We start from the raw sequence: 25,923 nt of genomic DNA on the forward strand, positions 1-25,923 counted from the left end.
TACGTCGTATGCACGTTAACCATAGTAGCGCTTCGCAGAAAAGCCTTGCTGCGCGCTTATGATCCAAGGAGGATACCGCGGTGACGTCACATCACGTGATCCCGACCCATATTAGTGATCGCTATGGCCAATCAGATTCAGTCTACTGACAGCACCAGCACTGAACACATCTCCACGTCTCACTGTCTGGAGCGCTCCTGTACACAAAAACACCAATAGACATGAAATATTGCAATACCTAGTATGGATTCTTCCTGTGTAAAATAAAATTTACAGAGCAGATTAACTTCCACGAATAAAAAAGACGTTTGGCGTGGCCAAAGTGCGGAAATAATGTCTCCGCTAAAATACACTACGAAATACACTAATCAATGCACTACGCAATATACAGTAGAGATGCAGTTGAGTTTGTTATTGTTTTGACTTAGAAGCTCGCCCATATCATAATATATTCATGTATTCATGAAGTATGAACTCATTTCTGTCACATACAACTCTAAGAACAGTCAATTTCTCCTTAAATCATCACCGAAACCGCGATATCCGCAGGAAGATTTCGTTCTAGTGTCCGAAAATGCATGATCTTACAGGGGCGCTAACTCGACAAATAGAGGGGATCTATGGGGATCTATGCGAGTTTTAGGTATAACAGGTCTCGAACTTGTAAATCTGTAAACATGACTCCAAATCCCATTATGATAATGAAGAGATTGCCCCATATCTGGGAGACTGTTTTGAAACCATCGCTAATTTTGGAAGATCGGTGCCCGGCTATTTGGTTTAAAAAACCCTATTTTTCCCCATCAAAACAGCACTTTTCATTATTCAAATGATAGCTTATTGTCTGAAGACTTATTTCATAGCAGAAAAGTACTAATAACTCTGATTTGATGCGAAAAATCTAACTTTTTTGATGACTTGATTTTCCCTTGGCCGTGGATCGAGTTTGTTTACAATATGCAGCGCCATCTTGGAAAAAGCCGTGACGTCACCGCGGTATCCTCCTTGCTTATGATCCAAATAATGCAAATACGCTTTTCGTGCCATCTAACATGCACTTCACTGCCCACTGCGCGTGCAAATTGGCGAGAAAAAATTATTGTCAAAACTCGCGCAGATTCGTGAAACAAGTCTCAGTTGGCAAATTGGCCGAACTCTCAATATACACCATCTAGATTCTGCACCCTAGCGGACAGAGAACAAACTACTTTCGGCCGTCTGCTTCAGTGGCGTCCGCACACGAATGAAGACACGATTTCGATTCTTCCTTTCAAATTTCCCAAATTCTTGCAATATTTAGTAATTTTAACAGCAGTAAACCAATTCAATTGATCATTATTACCATTCAGAACATACATAGAGACTTTTTCCATAACACGACCTTTCGCAATAATTATTTTTGGCATTTTGTGGCACTGGCACTTGACTTGGCAGTCACAACCAAGTCCAAAGACAATTTAAACTAATTTATTTTGATGTCATAATGGCAGGCCTATAGGCTCAAAATCACCCAGTGAGTGGGTACACGGAAGGGTTAATTGACTGTCCAATGGCAATGCATGCAATGGGGGGGGGGGGGGCTTCCCCCATTGCATTGGATAATATCAAATTCAAATTCTTTATTTGCACAACTATCACAAGTACAGATAACATCCATTGCCCCCCCCCCCCCAGCGGTAAATGACATGGAAGGGCTAGTTGACTGTCCGCCGGGGGGGTTCGGGGGCTCCCCCCATTGCACTGGAATGACATCCATCCCCCCCCCCCTCCCAGCAGTATGACACAGAAGGGCTAGTTGACTGTCCACCGGGGGGGTTTGGGGGGGGGGCTTCCCCCAACGCACTGGTTAAAACCTATGTCGACAGAGGGGGGTTTGGGGGGTGTCCCCCATTGTAACAGCTGTAGTTGTTAGAGCTTGCACTTAACATATGCTCGTAGGGGGGTTCGGTGGTGTTAGAGCTTGCACTTAACATATGCTCGTAGGGGGGTTCGGGGGTGATCCCCCGACCTAAAGGGGGGCTCACTAAGTCCTTGACTTTACATATTACCGATGTAATTATGATAAGCCCCCCTTCTTAGGGGGGCTTTTAAAGGAATTCAATGGAATTCCATTAGAAATTCAATGTATAGCTTGAAACAAAAATTTTTGGTCAAAAAATCTGCGGGGTAGTTTTTATGTGTCTGTGCGTCACTCCAGTGGGTCGGTGGGTCGCGCGCCCATTGGCTGATTTTCAATTTTCAAGAATTAATTTCAATTTTAGGGGGGTTCGGGGGGCCTTTCCCCCCGACACATGCCTAAAAAAATCAGGAAACATTTATTTGTATTCTAATTAGAAAAACTGCCGCCTAAATCACGCATTACTCACAAAAATGCCGACGTTTTATTTCAATTTTGCCGAGGTCACGTGACATATAGTTTATTCCACACACGCGCGCGCTCGCCTGGTAACTGGTGCCAAGACGTGTTTCTTCAGTGTTTTCTCGAAATCACACTAAATCAACAATACAATATGATCCAAATAATGCGAATACGCTTTTCGTGCCATCTGACATGCACTTGACTGCCCACTGCGCGTGCAAATTAGCGAGAAAAAATTATTGTTATTGACTTTTTTTTCTTCCAATATATACACCAGCGGAACCATTTCCACCTCGGCCGTGGCCTAATATTCCCAACAATTTTAGGGGGGGTTCGGGGGATTTTTATCCCCCCGACACATACTTCAGGACAGATCAAAGAATTTCATTTGCATGTCCGCCTTAACAGCTTAAATCCTGTACAAATGTGCTGTTTATTTGCGGAATTCAATCAAAACTCGCGCAGTACAGATGACATCCATCGCCCCCCCCCCCCCCCCCCCCAGCGGTAAATGACATGGAATTGGAAGGGCTAGTTGACTGTTCACCGGGGGGGGGGGGGGGGGTTTGGGGGGAGCTTCCCCCCAACGCACTGGTAAAAACCTATGTCGACGGAGGGGGGTTTGGGGGGTGTCCCCCCATTGTAACAGCTGTAGTTGTTAGAGCTTGCACTTAACATATGCTCGTAGGGAGGTTCGGGGAGCTCTCCCGACCTAAAGGGGGGCTCACTAAGTCCTTGACTTTACATATTAAGCTCTATGTGACTGTGCCACAGTTCCGGTCTTGGCTGTGGTCTCTGCCCATTAGCGAGAAAAAAATATTGTTATTGACTTTTTTTTGCCAATATATACACCTGCGGAACCATTTCCACATCGGCCGTGGCCTAATAATCCCAACAATTTTAGGGAGGTTCGGGGGGATTCCCCACAACACATACTTCAGGACAGATCAAAAAATTTCATTTGCATGTCCGCCTTAACAGCTTAAATCCTGTACAAAAGTGCTGTTTATTTCATATGCATTCGGAGAGCGCGATCGCTACTGGGAACCTTTTGGTCGCTCGTGGGACCCACTTTGATGATCGCCGCCCAGACCCTCACGTGACCCGCGTGTTAATAGATGGCGACGGCGTTGTTCCAGGCGGCGGTCGACCTGCATATTTAATGCTTTCCCTGTGTATTTGAGTATAAACTTGTACGATAAATGATAAGCGTGTGTGATCCGTGGTTGATGGATACTAATATCATAATATGGGGGAAGGCGCCGTGGAGGTCTATAGCCAGGGTGGGGTGGGGGTTATAGTTAGGATGATGGTATCCTGGCCGTTGACCGAAAAGCAATATACAATACAATACAATAAAAACTTGTAAGGCGCTCAAATCCAGCAATTAAACTGTTCGAGTGCGCCCCCTAGCGAGCAAAGTACTTCTGAAATAGGACCGTCTTTAGAGTGTTCCTGAAAGCAAGGAGTGACTGAGTGTCCCGTAGATTACAGCTTAGAGAGTTCCACAGTTGGGGAGCCAGAAAACTGAAGGCACGCCCACCAAATGATGTAGTCTTTGAACGCGGCACAGATAGGAGGTTCTTGTCAGATGATCGGAGTGACCTCGATGGGGTGTACAACTGCAAAAGATCCTGCAGGTAATCAGGGGCAATACCATTTACCGCCTTGTAGACTAGAGTTAGCACCTTGAACTCGATACGGGCACGGACGGGGAGCCAGTGAAGATCTTCTAGAACCGGGCTGATGTGATTCCTACGTGGTGTACGGGTTATCAAACGAGCTGCATTGTTCTGGACCACTTGAAGTTTGTCGGCAAGTTCCTCGGATACCCCTAGTAGGAGACTATTGCAATAGTCCAGTCGTGATAACACCATGGCCTGAGTCAGTGTCCTGGTTGCTTCATTTGTGAGGAGGTGGCGAGCAAGTGCCTCATTTCTGAGGTGGTAGTTGGCAGAACTGACAACAGCTCTAACATGGGAAGCCATCGACAGTGATGAGTCAAACAAGACCCCGAGGTTCCGAACGGGACCATCCGCAACATGAACATTGATCCCAGCTATGAGAAAGCAGTGGGGGAGGACCAGGGAATATGGGGGCTATAGTTATATTTAGGTATTGATTTATACGATAAATGATAAGCGTTTGTGATCCGTAATTGTGGATACTAATATCATATAATAAATATGTTTTTGTCCGCTCGGAACTATTTAATCTACAGACATAGGCATCACACTGTAGGCCCGAATAAGATCAATACCCATGTCGTGATTTTACTATTTAGCAAATTTTATCCCGGCAAATTATATTTTAATGTGATTTATCCCGGCAAATTATATATTAATGTGATTTTACGCCTGACCATGCTCCACACATAGATAACGCATGCGCAGTAGCAGCATCTTAAATGGAGAATTGGTCACGTGAGGGTCTGGGCGGCGATCATCAAAGCGGGTCCCACGAGCGACCAAAAGGTTCCCAGTAGCATAAGCGATCGCGCTCTCCGAACCCTGATCGTTTATTTGCGGAATTCAATTGCGGAACTCTCCCCGTTGCACTGGATAATATCATGACATCCATCGCCCCCCCCCCCCCAGCAGTATGACACAGAAGGGCTAGTTGACTGTCCACCGGGGGGGGGGCTTCCCCCAACGCACTGGTTAAAACCTATGTCGACGGAGGGGGGTTTGGGGGTGCCCCCCATTGTAACAGCTGTAGTTGTTGGAGCTTGCACTTAACATATGCTCGTAGGGGGGTTCGGGGAGCTCCCCCGACAGAAAGGGGGGTGCACTAAGTCTGTGACTTTACATATTAGTATATGTTTGTCATGATCATCATGGAAAAGGATCGCCTGCCTCCCCTTAGGCAACTGTCACATAGACCTCACGTTTTCACACCTCATGCGTTCACGGGTCATTCATGACCTGAAGAATTCCCCAGGTATTTTCAATATACCATGTCACATAGGGCCTAATTTTGTAGTCATTTTTATTTTTGGCCGATTCATGTCATTTCGTGCGTGAACTCATGAATGTCATAAATGACTCAAAGAATTGGACGGCCAATTCTTTGTGACGTGAACTAGGTGCAGAGAGGAGGTGCCTGCTGTCAAAATCACTTGAATATGAGTATCCGATGGTTTCAGACCTTTTTTTACCGTAATTGGAGTTCTCCAGTTACAACCGATAGGTTCGAGATGCGGCAGCACGAGTCTCATCGAAGGTTTGATAAGACATTCGCATGTAATTAAAGAAGAGTTCCTCATCCGGATGGTTGACGAGATGTTTTTAGGTTCTGTGGAACTCCCCCCTGGTGTTTCGGACCAGGAAATGTTCCCTACACCATACTGTACGATGTTGCCTTCGCTTTCTTTTGCGGCCGTTCTGCATTAACAGCAACATGGCCAACATTTCGTCCTCGGAGAAGTCCATTTCCGTCCGCGGGAAACGCCAAGTGACAAATGAACGAGTTCAAAGTGAACCATATGTGACATCCCCTAAAAAATGACGGATGAATCGTGACGCGTGAGGCCTCATGTGTGACACGTATGGCCTCACGCGTGAGGCGTGAAAAATGAATCGTTCATTTCTATGTGACAGTTGCCTTAGCCCACAAGCAACCTTTTTGTGCACATTAGTTTTTTTTTACCTCCAGATCAGAAATTCGAAAAGAATTTAAAGCCATATATATGAAAGGGACACTATAGACTAGGGCGGACAAGTTAAAGTTACAGAACGTCCCGAATAGGGATATCTCGCACCTCACAGTATGTCTAAACTATTTAAGCTTTTACAAGGAATATATTTAATGCTGAATCTAACTTGACCCAGTGCCCTTACTCTGTATGTTAGTCACCTGAAGATGGCCAATTTAACCCCCATGCTCCTGCCTATAGTCCCCCTTTAAAAGATTTTTCCCTGCTTAGGTACTCCAGAGCACTGGGCCCGGTTGTTCAAAGCACCGATAAGGTTATCGGTCGATAAGTGTTGTCGGTGGATACAAATCAGTTGTCGGCCGATAGGTAATCCACCGACAAGTATGAGTTGCTCAAAGCCAATTTTTAGGCCCTTTTAGTTGTCAGTGGATTTGTCAGTGGATTATCCCACAATGCACCTTGTCATCTCACTTCCTGTATCAAAAAAAATGTCTGACCAAGAGCTGTCTGCTGCAGAAGAGAATGGTAAAATTATTAGAAAGAAGAACTTTACGGATAAAGAGGTGGCTCTGCTGCTCGACCTAGCAGATCGAGCCACACATCAAGCTTTTAACATCAAAGTTGACAAACACTGTCACCAACAAACTAAAGAAGAGTGTTTGGTATGATATTTCAAGAAAAATTAATGCCCAGGGGGTGGAACAGAGAACCTGGAGGGAAATTAAATGCAAATGGCAAGGGCTGACAAGTGGAGCCAAGAATAAGATAGCCAAGGAAAAGAGAGAGAAGAGGAAGACCGGAGGTGGACCAGGCCCACGACCGTTAGACCCCGTGTCACAGAAGATAGTGAGCCTTTTTGGTGACAGCCAAGCTGGGCTGGAATCTCTGGTGGTGTGGAATCTGCAGTGCCATCAACATCAGCAGCACTGCCAACAGCACCAAATTTCAGGTCAAATGGGTCAAGAATAATATTTATCTATCTATGAATTAATCTTTAAATCCTTTTCTTTTGCAGGATTCAGTTTCAAATTGCAGCAACACATACACGCCGTACATCCATTAATTCCAATTTGTTAGTTACTGTTTAGCTAAAGTGAATACCATTAGGTTTTTCATTGTTTTTGGAAGAAATAACTCATAAAAGATAATTATGCTGGTGTATCTGTGATGCTTGTTTTGAAAGTAAATCTTACTGCATACACTCGGTGAACCCTGAATGTGTATTTGAAGTTTGCCTATTAGAAGAAACGTTCAGTGACAAATTTCCGCATAGCAAACCCATCATTAGGACACTGGTAGACATGTCTTTGTCGTGGTTCACGCCTTGGACGTCCAAACAGCGGCAGCAATATTGTGCAGGACACAACAAACAATGATGATTTTACATGTTCTGTCAGGACGCATTCGGATTTCCCCATGAAGACAATGAAATCGTCTCTTCATCACCCCAAAACAACGCTCGATGGAATTGCGTGTCTTCTTCTGAGCTGAGTTATAGCGTTTCTCAGCACGTGTTGTGGGCGTCAGATAGGGGGTTAAAAGAAACGGCTTACAAGGATAGCCGGAATCTCCCAACAGATAGCCTTCTTGCATGTTGTTCTCGGAGAGGTGCTGTCCAATTTCGCTCTCCTTGAAGATGTGGGAGTCGTGTGTGGCTCCAGGCCAGCGAGCTACCACATTTATAAGTTTCCCTGCAATAAGTTAAAAAGAATGTTTAGTAGTTTTATCTAGATATCCTTATAGAGATCCTCGGGCAGTGATAAGTACCACAGTCACACAAAGAAGAGGATAGGGGCAAGATAAAGTTACACAGAGTGGTCAATACGGGTCTCTCCCATCTCACATTACGTCAAACCTATTCACCCTTGTATGAGGAATATTTAGTGCTGAATCAAACATGACCCAGTGCCCTAAGTCTTCTAAAGGTGACCAATATAATAGCTTCCTGCTCCTGCCTACAGTCCCCCTTTAAGTTTTTTTGATTGAGCATTAGAATGATAAGAATCACCTATTCATAGATCAAGCTTTCATTAGATTTTTAGTTTAGATAAATATTATACAGAAATTGATAAAAAAAATTTTTGAATCACACTATAGTTACGATTTTGAAAGATATGTCATCCCATATGCCAGGAAATTTGTGCTATCACACACTGTCGACATGTCATGACTGTTCTGACACACAAAATCGCATGGTTTCTTCCCAAATTAATGATCTGGCAGAGTAGGTACGCAGTATATAAGTGGATGTCTGTTTACAAAGCGCTTTTCTGTGCGTTTGATGAGTTTTCAGGTGCCCAATAGCCACAGAAATCATGAAATGAGCGAGTGTAGTGTAGGCGGTGACAGTCTATGTACATGATGTACATGATGTACATGATGTACACAAGCATGACGATACACTCACACTCATTTCACTGACTGCTAGAGTACACGCAGTAGGCCTATGTGTTCAACTTACCTCTGTGGTCACAGATTCCCTGTGTGTTGATACTGTGGTACTGCTTACGGTTGACGAAGCAAGACTCGTAGGTCGGTTTATTAGGGCCTTCTCCATTTTCACGAAACCACAGTGGGGTTGATGGTGACTGTATCTTAATGTGGGTACCATCAACGCATCCGATGACTTCTGGAAACCCAGCCATTTCATAGAATCGGAACGAGTTTAGAATCCCCGATCACACCCCAAAAAAAGGTCATCGGTTGACTAACCAAGCACCACTGTTCAATGGATTTATAGTTGAATGCGATCAAACTACGTCATTTGCGATCGGGGATTCTAAAGTTTAGCCATAGAATCCTGTGTGAATTTTTCTGCACTCGTCCTGTTCTGTGGGCCATTTGATAAAGTCATCTTTGATGCCAACCAGAGCATTACTAACTGCCACGACAATTTTGCTTACTGTGCCCTTATCGTATCCCTGTAAATCTCCAACGATTTGGAGAAAAGACCCTGAGGCGTAGAAGCGAAGGGCTAACATCACTTGCCTTTCAGCAGAGAGGCTTTTGTTTCGCCTGGTAGGCCTCTCCAGTTTGTCCCTTATCAAGTCAGTGATGTAAATAATACTTAGCCTGCTGAATCTATATCGTTTTCTTAACCCTTCATCATCATATATATCCAAATCATTCTCTCTATGCCGGAAAGTTTTGGGTTTTTGGTTCACCTGTGAGCCTTTACCATCACGCAGCGTCCGTCGTCGTCCGCTGTCGTCCGTCGTCGTTAGACATGGGTGGCACGTTTTGTTACCGCTGAAGCCACTGAACTGAAACTTAGTACACATGTACCCCTTGGTGACCACTACTCAGAGACCAAAACGCGGTCTCATATGCTTCACGGTTTGGCCACCAGGGGGCCAAAGGTAAAAAATGAAGAAATGCGTTTTCTCCCTTATTACTGGTCCGAAAAATTTGAAAAAAATATGGTAGGTACTTCTACTAATGGGACATCACATATCCTCCGGGTTTTTGATTTGACCTAATTTTCAAGGTAAGATAGGTCAAAGTTCGCCGACGGCACCGCTGTTAGTCAATGGTGGCACGTTTTGTAACCGCTGAGGCTATTGAACTCAAACTTGGTACATATATACCCTTGGGTGACCTTTACTCAGAGACTGAATCGTGGCGTCATACGATTTACGGTTTGGCCAATAGGGGGCCAAAGGTCAACAATGAAAATATGCGATTACTCTCCTACGTCTGAAAAATTTGAATAAAATATGGCAGGTACTTCTCGCAGTGTTACATCATATATCCTCCGCATTCATTTTTTGGCTCACCTGCCCCTTTTCACCCCCCCCCCCGATCCACCCACCCCTGACCCCACCCCTGACCCCACCCCTGACCCCACCCCTGACCACACCCCTGACCCTACCCCTGACCCCACCCCTGACCCTACCCCTGACCCCACCCCTGACCCTACCCCTGACCCCACCTCTGACCCCACCTCCTCCCCTCCTCCTCCTTCCCCTCTTACAACACTAGAACTCTAAGAACTTCCAAGGCAGGAGTAACTACAGAGTGAGAGCAGACCAGACCCCATTTTAGCAATGCATTAACCCCTCTACCATTTATCGCTAGAGGCCCTTGTGGTTATTGCACAATTGGTCAGATTACTACAGAGAGTGACACTGAGCAGCTGAGAGAAAACTTAGTTAAAGGTAAAGTCCAAATTTTAACCACTATAAACCTTCCCAACTCAAAGATCACTGTCAGTTTCATTGTTCATGAACTATAGTACAACAAGAAATATTAATTTCTCCAATTTCTCTCAAAATTATGTCATTCTGGTGCAGATTATTCACTGTTGACATTTCACAGGAGGACCATGTGATAATGCGACTCCATAGCCTCCCCTTTGACACAGGTGAGCACATGGTCCCTGGACCATTTCATTTCATCAAATTGGGAAGAGGCAAGACCACAATTGATTTTTTAAGCCTTTTAGCAGTTAAATTGTCAATGTTTGACCGCGACGCATCAAATAATGCGTGGGGTTGTGAATCTGAAATTTAGATTATGTTATTCCGGACAGTCGGGCAAATAAATGGTGAAAAATAAACTGGTGATTGACCACGGAAATTTTTTGATAATCGACAAATTAGACAGACTTTGATATTTCCACTCTTTTCAGCCAACTGGCAGAAAAAACTCAAAACACACGCCCCTATTACCCAATTAGCAAAATTCGAAATTAATTTTTTCATCAAATAATTTCTTTATATCTGTAGACTTGCCACAACAAATATTTTTCAATACCTCTCCAAATATGTACTTGAGAGTTAAAAACATGCACTCGTCTAATTGATAGGCCTCGACCCGCCAACCTATGAATATTCATTAGTGGTCTTGTCTCGGAAACAGGAGCATTCTGTGCGTGGCCATTTTGTTTCTGAGAATGCCTGACAACAAGAGTTGTCAGTGGTTTTTAGCTCACCTGTCAGGTGAGCTAATACGATACCGCGGCGTCTGGCGTCCGTCGTCGTCGTCGTCCGTCGATAACTTTTGACAAAATCGTGGCACGTTTCTTAACCGCTTGACCCAGAAAGTTCATACTTGGTGTGTGGCTACCCCTAGGCAAGACCTTCCTTCAGAATGAAAATCAGCTCAATTTGACTGCTGGTCTGCCATATAGGGGGTGCTCTTTGAAAACCTATTTTTGTCATTTTGAAGCTTATGGTTAAAGCTAGAGCGATAAAAAATTTATGGTGGGTGTATCTAATAAAGGTTCATCACATATCACACGGGTTTTTGATTTGACCTTCATTTCAAGGTCACAGAGGTCGAACTCTAAAATTTCTTTGATCATGGCACGTTTTTTTGCTATTGGTCATAGACTCTCTAAATTTGATATGTAGACACCTATTGGGCATCTCTACATGTTAACACAGATTTAGGTCAGTGTGACCTACTATTCAGGTATAAGTAGGTCAAGGTTAAGGAAGCCCATTTTCTTTATTCCAGCAGATTGAAGTTTGAAATGAAGTTTTAGAGGTTGGCCTGATATAGAGGTTTCGATATTAAATAGATTAATTTCGTTTCATATCACTAGGTGGCGGTATTGTGCAAAAATGTCAGTTGGCACATTGCCAGCAGTTTTGAATTTCGCGGTTCGAGGCAATCCGTCGGGGTATCCCAGATGCGCAGTGTTGTACTGCGCCACTAGATCTGCATACTACAAGTATGGAAGACAGCCATTTTATGAATTTGAAGTGAGATGAAGAAGGAATTAAATCACCTTGAATCAATGCTAAAACTTAATCATCCGCTCTTCGGATGAGGTCGTATGTGTTGATTACATTCTTGTGATTGGTTTGAGATTATTAGTTTGTCCTCATTGCCGGTCGTTTTAGAAAATTGTGACTGTGATTGGAAGGTAAAATGAGAAACTTGTCACACTGTTCTTCGGCTTGGAATGGGGATAGTCAATGCAGAGCCAGTTGGTACAAGCTGCCTTGCGAATCGGGGTGTGTAATAATACTGTGAAAGAAAAATAAAATGATGAATTGTAGCAGTGTGTGTCAGAAATTATGTGATTTCCAGTGCATTTGACGATCCCAAAGTTTCGAGAGTATGGCAAAATGGCAGCTGCCGTCATTGGAGATTAGCGTCAAGCCGGAACCTTTCGTTACAGTGTGGGCTTTTAAACACAAGTTAATGGTTTATAATCACCCAGACGCTACTCATTAGGTAAACCTCTACTAAAAACACTTGCTTTAATTTTTGTAAACATGTCACGAGTGCTTAAAAAGAACCATTTTTGTGATCGTTTCGTCGCTGTAGAAATGTACACAGTCAGAGTCAGTCAGTGTGTCAACACAACAACGGTGTTAGTATACACATGAATCCATGATATACGGAGACACGAATGTAAACATTTGCCTGTTGGGTCGGAAGGAGTTCACCGTTACCGATCACTGCCCCAAGAAAGGTCATCTGAGCTGGTTGACTAAAGTAGATGATGATAATGATGAAAGTGTAGCACAGCTGTCATCAGTGCTTTTATAGTTAGGCCTAGGCTATAGTCGGATTCATAAGTAAATGTCACTGACTGCCCTTTTGGGTCGCTGTGCAAAAACTATTGGGCCGATTTCTTCAAAGTTTGGTTTTTCTTGAATCTAATTTCGGAACCCAACACAATTTCCAGGTTAGAGATTTGCAAATTATAAAGAAAAAAATTGTCAACTTTGGAGCCCTTTGGCCATTTTGGGGGAATCTGGAGGGCCCGATTTTTTTTGATGGATAGTTCTAAATGAAACTTCGCAGCTTTAAAGATACACACGAAAAAAAATTAACCTGAACATTTCAGCAAAATGCATCCAGAAATAAGCAGTACAGAGGAGAAAATGTCAAAATCAATACACTACGTCAATGTACACCAATACATACAAAAAAAATTATTTCGTAACCATGGTTACTGAAATATGAAAATTCTCTTGGGTCCCGAAATTAGATTCAAGAAAAACCAAACTTTGAAGAAATCGGCCCAGTAGTTTTTGCGCAGCGGCCCAAAAGGGCAGTGACATTTACTTATGAATCCGACTATAGGGCTGTCTTGTAACTATGTTATTGTCTCAAAAATGAATACAAACTGCTACCTAGTTACTCAGTACATCATATTCTATACTGTGCATTCCTTGCTTCAATTGTTCTTGTATCATATTTTTCAACATTTCTCTCTAATCGCAAGCCGAGGATAAATACTCCTTTCAAGATAGCGTATTCACACGCAATTCCACAGGTACATCCCATTCATTTGAAATTTCGGCCAATGACAGCAGGTTTTACAAAATGTAAATGCGCTGTTTATTTTCAATAGTCACTGAATAGCTAAGACACATGTAAACCCGTCTTAATTGGCCAGAAAACATCTCTCAGCTTCTCCCACAAATAACGATTCACTTATTCCAACATCAGTAACATGTGCACGCGGAAAACAATACGACTAACTCCACTTTTTCAAGACAAACCACACCATCCCACAACTATTGCATGATTAACCCCTAACAATGACAAGTTCTTCCTCATACTCTCCCTTTCATATCGACAGGTGAGCACAATGGCCCTGGCCATTTCATTTAGGTTTATCGGTGCTCAAAAGCACCGTTAAATATATCGGTGGTTTTGTCGGCAGTTCGAGCTTTTCGGAGCTTCTGACAACCTAAAACTGTCGGTGGTTAAAGTTATCGGTGGTTTGTCGGCAAACTATCCACCGACAAGAGATATCGGTGCTTTGAACAACCAGGCCCTGGACTTTCCTCGACCCCTCACCCATACATGTTTTTGATGACATAATGGACTACAAAGGATTCTACTGCTTGGGATGATATTACCTTTTCGAATTACATCTTTATCCCTCTACATGGATGTGATACGAATAAAGTGGAACTTCCCTTAGCTGAAACAACTCTACTTTAAGGACACACCCTCTGTTAATGACACAGCATGTCATGATGTGACCCCAAGTTGGTCCTTTCCAGCTAATTTGAACTGTTTAATTAGGACTTTCAATTAAGGACAGCATTTGCCAGTCAAAAGGTTGTCCTTTCTACTGTTAGTAGTGAATTACTTTATTGTCTTATTGCTATAAGATTAACCCTTTTGCTGCCAACTTCGCATTTCTGCACAATGACTTTTGTTCCTTTTGCTGCCAACTTCGCATTTTGGCGAAATTTTCCTATGTGGTGAAAATACATTGATTTTTCGTCTGCTAGCGTCGTTTATGGTATATACCTATAGATGGCGTGGTAGAGGAGTAACCACGCTACGTTTCTACTGTACATGTTATATATCGATTTGCTGAGATTTCGGGTGAAAATCACTTCCAAAAGTTTACAAAATGGCGAATCGGATGTCATTATCACAGGTACTCGATGAATTGGATATCATGCATGATTTTGATTCTGGGCCCGAATTCGAAAGGTACCACACAGTTGTCAATTATTAGAATAGAGTTATCTGACTGCTACATACATTCTATGACAGGACATTTGGCTGAGAAACTTTGAACTTTCATGTTTAGTTGAGGAAACCCTGAATTTTAGCTGTTTTATACCAGGCCCCCTCCATAGGGACCCCTGACCCCCCTATCTACTATTAGTTCTCTGGTAGCACTAAAAAGGAGCTCTAGGGAGTGAAGGTATGTAATTTAATCCCAACATATCACCATAAGTAGTAATTTTTGGTCTACAAAGTAAATGGCTGATCATTGAATTTTGAAGAATTTTGCTCGATTTCTGTAAATAACGCATCGGTATTTCTTGGCAATTTTGTTACAAAGCAATACATATTCAGGGTTTACAAGGTTATGGACTTAGAAAGGAAAGAGTAAAGAAACATGCAGATGCATAAAAATAGTTTTATTAGTTGTATTATTACATTTATTCCAAATTACAGTGGTTTATTCTACAAAATCTTCAATTCTCATTAGTTATTCAAGATGGCGGCATGCAAATTAGGGCGTGACCTACTTTAAAAAAATTTTAATTTGAAGTCCAGGTCATACTGAACAACTTCCATGTGCATTGTTTTGACATATCTCCAATAGTTTTCTCAGGAAAAATATTTAAATTGATCATATCAATTTTTTTCAATTTAACCTGAAATTGCTTGGCACTGAGGACTCAAAAAAAAAAAATTTGCTTGGCAGCAAAAGGGCTAATCAAATGTTTTTAGCTCAGCTGACAAAGTCAGCGGAGCTAGTAGAATAGCTGTTCAAATGGTGTCCGTCCTGCAATCCATCCATCCATCCATCCATCCATCCATCCATCCATCCATCCATCCATCCATCCATCCATCCATCCATCCATCCATCCATCCATCCATCTAGGGACCCATCTGTGGACAAAATTGGACATTTCTGACCGGAAAGGTCTAGCCACTTCGTTGACGGTGCTAAATTAGGAGTTGCCCAAGGTGAACTCAGAAACGAAAAATCAGCGCGATCCGACCTGTATTAAGAGAATGAGGTCATTTCGCGTTTAGATTTCTTTCCCTTTTTACCTCGGTCCACAGAGCAAATATTGTTTTCAAATGTGGCTGAATATTTTTAAATATTTTTTCATTTTTTACTTTTAATGGAATTGATATAGTTTTCACCGCCAGTTGGCGCTGAAGGCAAATTGACTGAATTTTGGCGATTTCAAATTTTGCGGTGGCTCAACTTTTAGCAAGCAGTGCCGCTGATTGGCCGATCGATAGAAGAGATGCCACCATTTAAAAATGGCGGTAGTCGCTGCTTCAATGAAGGTGAGTGAAATTTCTCATGTTCAATCGGTTGATACTCTTTTAATCAACATGACCATGTACCTGAAATTTGTTTAGGTACTGAAAGGAGTCTATATAATTCAGATTTATCAATAGTTTTTTATAATATTGCGGAAATTTTGTCCACAAATTAGCGAAAGTTGGTGCTCATCTCATGTCATTTTAGAGCGAGAAATTTGTTTCCGTCGATCTCTACCAGTGAAAAATCGCTTGCATAGCTTCGAATTTTTGTGAACATAAGTATCTGAACTTGGTTTCAAATAGTCTAGAGAGTTACCTTTGTGGTGATACATATGGTATGTGATAAATATTTGTGGAATTTGTGAAATTCGGTTTTCAAATGTGCCGATGATGCAAGCGATCTCGCGTGAATTTTGCAAGTCCTGATATGTCGACCGGGTGTCAAAAATCACTCGCCTAAATTCAATTCAAAGATCGAAAATAATATCTGAACTTAGTTTCAAATAGCCTACGCAATTATCATTTCGGTGATATATAATGCATGCATGTAATAATTGATTAATCTGCCTAAAACGCGCAATTAAAACGGCGAAAGATCTTGATAAACACTCTGGTGGCGGTCGCACTAAATAAGGACCGGTAGGGCCCGGAGAAAAAAAGGTAGCGCCCGGAGGTTGAATCGGGATTTTTATGCACTTTAAACTGTATATATATGTTGTTTAGATGTATTTCTAACTGTTCTGCAACTTTGATGACCAAGCTTGCAGCCAGAGTTGGTAAAATTGATGCTTGTTTATGGACTGCGCTAGCGACCGGAGAATTCGCCATCGGCCATTTTGGCTACGGTCCCCGAGTTGTTGTGGTTGGCAATTTTGCAACAAATCTCGCCATTTACGTTTGTTTTCTCCCTGTCTGGTCATTGGCCGTGACAACAATTATTTTGAAAGTCACATTACGTCATCGTAGTATGAATTCCACTGCAGTTTCGTTACGCAGCAATGCTCATGTTTTTGGTTTGCAATCCTGTACTGTCTCAGTGTGTCTGTACACTGCACTGTGCATGGCCTCATCATTAAGCCCAGCTCTCGGCTCACATCATGTGGGCACGGTTGGCTGTTGAGTGTTATGGTTCAGTCTGTGAGACTAATCTAAAGAGGTTACACTTTTATTTTGAATTGAAAAACAGCCCACAGGCACAGGACTGACTTTTCACTGAGTAATAAGTGTGCCCTTCGAAGGTTAAGTCTCTTTCTGGATTTGCTTCCATGCCTTGTTCAGGATATCATCTGACAAATGCCTGATCAAGCACAGACTGTATCTGGTGGTGTACATTTCCCCGTCTATGTCACCCTTTTTTATTCAGTCAGTGTTAATTTCTCTTCTCTTTTTTTACAGATTAACTGTTGTTGGTTATTGCAAGAGGAGTCGTTGGCACATTTCAAGTCCAGGCAAGCACTTGCTGTTCCCACATTCAGAGTAAGGTGTGCTTACTCGTTTTACTGCTTTCCATTCCCGGAGAGCGTTATCAAATATCTGCCGCAAGGCAACAAATATCTGCTGCAAGGTGCTTCAAATATCTGCCGCACCAATAAAGTTCATTTTGTTAACCAACTCTTTATCTTCTTTTCTTCACATACAAAAATAGACCATCCCAAACATTTGGCTGCATCCACTTCATCAATGTCCAGAAAACAGTCGGTTCATTTGACCATTGTAAAGCACCAGGCCCCACCTCACAAAATACACTGTAATAATTAGGTACCTTGTGTCCATGTGCTTGTTATTAGTTCCACCTACGCTGCATGAAGACAAGGACTCCACTCTTTGACGTCACCACACAACTCCTTGCCGTCATCACACACCCCTCTACTGCAACGGCAATAGAAATGACTTAACGTCATAATAGCAGGGTGACGTTAACTCAGTACTTCAGCATGCACTGATATAGCAAGAAGGTCTTTCGCACCAGCACTTCTGCGTGCTAAATGTTACAGCTTCACGTTGCCTCATAATATCGGTACCAACACACACTTGGCCCTTGCCTTCGCCTAGCCATTTCAGCTGAGCGCGAGGCCCTTGGGCCTCTTATTGATTATTGCTATAAGACTATAGCAATAAGACAATTATTTTTGGACTAATGCATTTCTTTTAAAACCCTTTATTACAATGACTATGAGTTTTTTTTAGAAATTAGGCTCTGTGCAAAGTTCTTAGCATTGGTTGGTTGCTTTCTCAAGCAAATTTTACGGCTAAGCCAAAAGGTACACTTTAAGGGGGGGGGGGGCTTTAGCAGGGGTGCAGAAAGTTTTTTGCATTCCTTTACATGATATTTTTCCAATAAATTTTTACTTGTTCAGGAGTCTTAAAATCCTATCCTCAAGACAGAGCCAGTCACATGCTCCTCCCCTTGCAGAATCTTTTCAATTTCATTGTATGATGAATGCTTGCCTCTTCTGCAATGGAAGTGTCGACAGTGATAAAGAGGATAATATCACCACTCATGGGTCTTCTTTCCGCGCCTTCTTTCCTCTGCATAATGAAACATTTACCAAATAAGAACAAGAGAGAAGAGGTGATTTGTGATTTCAAATAAACAGTTAGAGTTTATTTGTTTTATTATTGCCGCTATTCCTCTTGAAGAAATACTATACATGTACAGGATCGGGCAATCAAAACACATCCACAAAATGCCACATTAGTTTTTCTAGGAAAATAATTGTGGCATAATAATATTTCATTTTGAACTTAGTTTCTAGAACATTGAAACCCTGCTCAAACAAGCAAACTACCCTGCAGTAGATAAAATGCAAAAATTGCAAACAAGTACTGAATTTCCATTTTTTAAATAGAATCACAAGAGTGTACATGCAAGCACACAACAAACCATTCGGAATTTCAAAAGATGATCACTGTGTATGTTTGCACTGTGAAACAGAATTAAAATACCAATTTCTTGGTCATTAACATCTGTATCACATAAATAAATAACACAACACTAATCACTATTATATGAGTAATATTTTTGTCACTTGTCAAACCAGACCATAGCTCTTTTCAAACTTCAGACTATTAAGATTTCTCACATCTCACAATTCATCAAAATTATTAAAGCTATATACGAGAAATAGATTCAATGCTCTTGAATCTATCCTCACCAATTGTCCTTACTTTGCGTCTCATTTAGTAGCAAACTTAACCACAGCTTCTTCTTTTAGTTACCCCCTTGATGGGTTTCAGGGCCTATTGTCCTCAGATAAAATCATGACATTTCTGGCAAAAAGATTCAACTTCCATAAAAAGCACCAATAAACTAAAAGGGGCGCATGTGGAAACCATAGTCCAAAAATTATGGCCAAAAAGATTTCATCCCCTCCCAAGAAGAACCATTTGTGGAGGAGACAAGGTAAAAACCACTAGATATTCCTAACCATTTGGCCAATTAAAGACAAAACGCCAAACATGATGAAACAAGTGAATTACCTGGAAGAGGTTGCTCCAGAGATTCAAAGGACCACAGATTCAGAGAATATTTGGAAAGTAATACATGTTTGTGAGAGCTGTCTATAAGTTAACAGAATCATTCTGAACCAAATTGTAGTGATTGACCGTCATTCGAATTACAGAACCAGGGCTTCCTTTTAGGTGGTGCAGCCTTTAAATCAGCACAATGAAAGTTGATCCGTCTGTTGCACCCATCACACCCAACAGAAGGAGGATGGTAACTGCATTCTTCTTTGCATTTCATACACGGGTATACTTCTTATGATCCCAGAGGGAGGCGATCAGAAATTTTGGAATAACTTTTTTTTTCTGCTTCTTAACTTTTTAAAGTTTTGAAGTAGCTAAGTTTCTTGCACCGGATCTGCGTGATTTTTTTACATTTGACCCTAGTTTGTTTTCTCCAGCTGAGTTAATAGTACAGATGTCAAAATTTACATTGATGCAATTAGTGGAAGCAGTGTAATCAGTAGAATTGATACTCAGTTGGTCAACCTTTGATTCAGTTGAAATTGGAGCACTATAATTTGAGTGACATAAAGTGAAATGTCGCTTAAATTCACTTTTGTTGCTAAATGTGGGAAAAAGCGATTTTTTGCAACACTCAGAACATGTGTGGGTTCCTTGAGGTCATGAGCCCTTTGGGTACGCTTTCTTAATGCTTTTTCTGTTTGAAAGGAATGAGACATTTTCTTAGTTTGTATGCATTGACTTGAGTGCAATACATTGAAAAGGCTTGTGTTTTAGATTTTGATGTTTTTGTGATTTTGGCCTTTTTAATGCATTTCGCATGCTTGATGGTGAGGTTATCTGAAAGAGTAGAATCTATCAAATTTGTAATGTCAGCTACAGTATTTGGCTGGAGTTCCATGAAATCATCGTCGCTATCTATGTGTGCAAGTATGTGCTTCTTTTGTTTTATAACAAGTTTTTTTAACGCTTTGTAGATAATTTGCTGAAAATTTGGCCCCCTTGATGCAACTCGGTTGCGTTTCCGACCTGCATGGCGCTCTTTGGCATTTTCCGGAAATTTTACGTTTGGACGATATGGGTCTGGAATTACTTCCTCCTCGGGAAGTTTTGTAAGGAAGACTTCAGAAGAATTCAGTCCCTCAGAAAATGTGTTTCGGTGACCACCATAATGGGCTGCTCTTTTTGCCAAACAGCCAGGTTCTAAAGACAATGGAATAAAATGATGATGTAAAAGTTCAAGTATACTGGCATTCTGGGTTGCATCATGGAACTCTTGTTCAGAGGCCAAGTGTGCTTTATGGAGCAATGAATCAATGTGAGATCTATTAGATTCAGGAACAGGTGATGACTTCATGGAAATAAATGATGGGACAAAATTTCTATATTCATTAACAACAATTGTGGGACACTTACTCCCCTTTTCAAAAAGACAGGCATACAAATGCTTACAAAAGTAGGGTTGCCCTTGTGCAATAAAAGAATAGCAAGTACAAATTCCAAGTTCTAAATTACAGTGGAACCTCCCTTAGCGGACACCTCTCAATTAAGGACAACGTCTCTATTAAGGACACTAGTTTTGGTCCCAAATTGGTTGTTTCCATTCAGTTTGACCTCTCTAATCAGGACACCTCTCTATTAAGGACAGCACTTCCCAGTCCCAAGGGTGTCCTTAATAGAGAGGTTCTACTGTACATAAATATTCTTTTTTTTCATAATTTGCGCTGCAATAGAATCAATCACCTTGACTGTAGCTTCGTAATGCAGCCGATAAAAATATACCAGCAGCTGTTTGGGTTAGATCATGCACTAATGACTTGCAACCAGCTAAAACATCATATGAGTGTTCATTATGAACTATATCATTTAATGTTTTTGCATTGCTCTTGCTAGGATGGAGTTGTACATTCATACTATCAGATACACCATCAACATCACCGCCTGAATCTACAAAGAAGCCTTCGGGAATTGCAGCCAAATTTATGTCTTCATTTGAATTTTCTTTGGGGAAACGAATCGAATGCTTCTGTGACTGACTTTTATTTATGTCAATCTGTGAAATATGCCCTTTTTAGCTCACCTCTTAGCAGAGGTGAGCTTATCCCATACCGTGGCGTCCGTCGTCGTCGTCGTCGTCGTCGTCGTCGTCCGTCGTCCGTTAGCAGGGCACGTTTCGTAACTGTTAGAGCTATTGAGTTGAAACTTGGTACACATGTACCCTTATGTAATGACACCTTGGAGACTAAGTTTCAATCCGATTCGTTTCATGGTTTGGCCACCAGGGGGCCAAACGTTAAAAGTGAAAATATGCAATATCTCCCTTAATAGTAGTCGGGAAATTTTGAAAAAAATTTGGTAGGTACTCCTAGCAAAGGTGCATCATATATCCTCCGGGTTTTTGATTTGACCTCCTTTTCAAGGTCACAGAGGTCAAATGGTGTAAATTGGCTGTTAGGATGTAACGATGGCACGTTTCTAAACTGCAATGACTATTGATACCAAATTTGGTACACATTTACCCCTTAGTCAGGTGATCTCAGGGACCAAAGTTTGGTCCAATATGATTCACCACTTGACCACCAGGGGGCAAAATCCAAAAACCTTAAAAATGTGATTATTCCTTAACTTCTTGCCCGATTGCCATCAATTTGATATCGTGGGTACATCTAACCACCATACAGTGTATGTCACACAGGTTTTTAATTTGACCTTCTTGTCAAGGTCACAGAGGTCAAATGGCATAAATTCGCCGTCAGGCCGTAACTATGGCACGTTTCTTAACTGCAATGACTATTGATCACAAATTAAGTACACATGTACCCCTTGGTCAGGTGATCTCAGGTACCGAAGTTTGGTGCAATCTGATTTGCCGTTTGGCCTCCAGGGAGGGGGCCAAATCCTAAATTCTTCAAAATGCCATTATACCTAGTAATGACTTGCCTGATTGGCACCAATTTTATATCATAGGTACATCTAATTCTAACAACCATTCAATGTGTCACCCGGGTCTTCTTTGATTTGACCTACTTTTCAAGGTCACAGAGGTCGAATGAACTGTAAATTGGCCATTTTGGGGAAATTGTAATTGCTTGGACCTACATCAAACCTAACACTACATGACACAATACCATGCTCTTTATCCATCTTTCCTCCACATGAGGTGAGCACAATGGCCCTGGCCATTTTTCAGTTTGTTTTAATCCCCGTTGAATTTTTTTCATTTCATCTTTGACGCTTTTGATATTGGCTGTCCTCATACCAGTCCATTTTACTTCAAATGAATTACTTTCTATTCCCTCCGGATGTAAAAACTTGTCTATTGAAAGGTTTGCAAAAGTCGCCATAGATTTATTTGCATGACCACCAAAAACAGTTTCATCCATATGACGAAATTTCCGTTCAGTCATGTTATCAGTCAGAAGAAGTGGGTTTCTTTGTTCATGTAGATTTGCAGTGTACATAACTTCTGATGTGAAAGAATCAGCCCAGTTTTCAGAATCAAACCACTCCGAAGAAAGGTATGAAATAATTTTGACTTTGCTTCTTCAGGTAATAAATTTGTTGGGATTGTATTGGTGATGAATTTCTTATATGACTGTATCATATGCTGCCTACTCTCTATATCCCAACTCCTCATGATACATTTGAAGCCAATTTCCAGGGGTCTTAAAAACAGTTTAAGGTGATTGTCAGCCTTAGTGATGTGTTTTCGGAATGCTTGTAAGCCATGAAAATTACAAAGAGATGATGAAAGGCCTGTTTTTTGGGCTGCACTACGAATAGAATTGCTCTTGTCATGTTGTAAAATTGGGCTGATAGGATTCTTTGAAGAACATTGGCCCAAGAAGAAAAAATCACTTCTGTCATCAAAAATAATCATTTCTTGTTGATGGGAACACTTTTCATCTTCGCAAGGCACATTTGACAGAACAATTTGAAGGGTACAACAATGTGAATTTGTGTCTTCGCTGTTGGAAACCCCAAGGACTGCTCCTCTACCAATAAGAAGTTAAAGAAACAGCATAAACGTCAAAATTCCCGCAAGAAGAAGGACGTCACATGACATACATGTGATCAAATAGTTGATACATACTAGATTTACAAAGTGCAAATCGACGGCTGCGGCCAACTAAGAAACCCGGGAAACTGGTCACTCACCCGAGTCATGAAATCTATTATTGCTACTTTACCCTTCAATATAACGAACATCAAAACATGGTGACAGCTTAAGGGCTCCATGAAAGAAAGATTAAGAAGAAAGTCTCCTCCATCACAGGTCAAAGTAATCGTAATGGCAGTAAAACCCATAATTTGAATAATCAAACTCAAAGTGACATTGCCAATAGCGTGAAACCATGATGTTTTAGTGTACATACACGTGACGTGTGTATTGCTGTGTGTATTGTAAACGCTTACGATGCCAGCTGATGAACCAGACACCCGTCCCGTAGCTGTTGCTGCACCCCTGGCCCTGGCCCGCCCGCTTACTGCCGATACAACCACCCGCTCCAATTGACTTATCTGATGAGGCTAATGCTGATGAAGGGGGGAAGTTGTGGTGGCAACTATGGGAAAACTATGCCATTGGCATTGTTGCTGATTTGGAAAGAAGGGACGAGGCCTACAGAGTTGCATTGTTCAAGAGTGCGCTTGGAACGCAGGGTCTCAAGATCCTGAACAGCTTCACATTTGACGCAGCTGCTGGCGAGTCGAGCAAAAGTCGGAAGGACATTGTCAAAATCATGATCACATCATTGGAACTGTAAACGAAAACGTATGAGAGACTCAAGTTCAATTCAATGGATATTGGCACTGTGTTCTCGCCGAAGAAAGTAGTTACCTCACTACAGTGCAAACCCGTTATGGCAGATATCGTTGGAAAAGATTACGGTTTGGTTTGTGTTTGTCTAGTGAAATCTTTCAACATCGATTTATACAGATCCTGAGTGGTCTGACAGGAGTGCTGTGCATAGCAGAGGACGTCTTCGCGTATGGTGTTGGGGAAACTTATCAAGAGGCATGTGTAGACCATGATAAGAACATTCACAGCTCACTTCAACGAGGACGTGAAAACGGTGTAATATTCAATTTGGATAAGGTTGAGCTATGTGAACCAAAAATAGGTTTCTCAGGACACATTGTGTCAGCCAATTAAAGCCAATTAAAGTTGCCATATTTCCAATACAAAACCGAAATAACCTAGCATGCATTATCCTTATACTTTAAAGACTTTACTACAAGTACAACCTGTTAAGTCTGTACACTGGTACACAAAGAACAACACAGCTTATTCATACAGTCCGTGTGACTAACTCGAGTGAATAGGTCAGTTTTATCCTTAAAGAACAAATCTAACCTTTGGACTAGATCCAAAGAGCAACCTATGCAAGCGCGATCTGTTGTAATTTTTATTAACTAAAATTTACACTGGTTTTCAAATTCATTAATGCAAGGATGAAGAGTCGTAAGATTTTTAGTTACGTCTCTAGTCCTAGAGAATGGCTTAGCTCCGAAGGTGGTGAAAATAAAAGAACACAATAACCGACACTTTCAGTGATAAAACAAGATATTAAGTACTATCCTGTTCCTACTAAGCATGATACTAATTTCTCATATGATTTCTTTAACTTACAAATAAGTGTTAATACTAATAGCTTCTTTAAACTTAAGGAACCCAACATAGTTCCAGGACTTTTAAGATTGAAAAAACAGGGAAGACTGTTTAAGGATGCAGAAGCAACCGCTATTGAATTACCAGAACCAGTTTACAGGGTTGCTAGTAAGGGTTTGAGTAGGTGGCCAGTTTTGAAAAATAGGTGGCCAGGCATTGGCATGTTTGGGACGCATGCTAGATGGGGCGTAGCCCCCGAGGCGCACAAACAGTGCGTGCCAAGGGGGCATTTAGTGCGGTATCAGTAGGTTATGTGGAATTAACTCTTGTTTTATGTATCATTAGAAAGGCTATTCTGTCTGGATTACAATGGAAAACAAAGATTGTAAATTAAGGTGCATATCTTAGGAATGTAAGCTCCAAATTGAAACGATCTCTTGGCAGATAAAATGCTGAAGTCGGCAGAGCGTAATTAGGCCTGGACGGAGTTTTAACGAGAGATTGCGTGGGAGTTGGGAATTGGATCGTTAGTGCATGCACACTGTGACGATGTTTGGGGCAAGATGAGGGACTGGGATAAGTCTTTTGTTGTAAAGGTTTTTTTTTAAAGCCAGTCAAAAGTAGCCGACCCGGCAAGTGTGAGTAGACGGTCAATTTGGTCGACAGCCGGCTTCTAATGACAACCCTGAGTTTATCATAGCTGTATGGTTTGCTACCACTGGTTGTGGTATTTTAAAAGACGATCATTTGAATCACAGAGATCATTTGATTAGGTCAATTTACAGGTTTCATACTTACTATCTAATGTTAAAGATATTTAAAAATCTAGAGATAGGTGAAGGTATTTACAATGAAGGTAATAACAACATTAATCGTAAGAAACTTAAAGAGCTATTGAGTGAGTTTGGTTTAAAGGATCAGTATGACTTCTTGGTATTTAATGTAAATGGCGTTTGGCAGGGTTGGAGTGAACCACTCTACGTTCCTGTGATAAACGTTCCAGAGTTTTATCTTGTGAATAATAAAATTAATTTCCTTTTACACCAGGTTTATGAAAATAGAACACCACCAATGTTCTATGAAGATTGGAAAACTGGTATGGATGAC

At 41.5% G+C, this 25,923-nt stretch overlaps 1 protein-coding gene and 1 long non-coding RNA gene across 2 annotated transcripts in view; one reads left to right on the plus strand and one right to left on the minus strand.

Moving 5' to 3' along the window:
- Positions 1–25,923, plus strand: part of LOC135488726 (uncharacterized) — a 205,003-nt gene that overhangs the window by 76,575 nt on the left and 102,505 nt on the right. The gene's annotated exons all lie outside the window — the stretch shown is intronic.
- LOC135496591 (putative nuclease HARBI1) lies at positions 7,176–8,995 on the minus strand. The gene is made up of 3 exons (XM_064785976.1): positions 8,806–8,995; positions 8,476–8,643; positions 7,176–7,705 (listed from the first exon to the last, which is right to left on the minus strand). The coding sequence occupies exons 1-3, from the start codon at positions 8,993–8,995 to the stop codon at positions 7,332–7,334; spliced, it is 732 nt and encodes a 243-aa protein (XP_064642046.1). The 3' UTR covers positions 7,176–7,331.

Source organism: Lineus longissimus, chromosome 1, assembly GCF_910592395.1.
Source record: "Lineus longissimus chromosome 1, tnLinLong1.2, whole genome shotgun sequence".
Lineage (NCBI taxonomy): Eukaryota > Metazoa > Nemertea > Pilidiophora > Heteronemertea > Lineidae > Lineus > Lineus longissimus.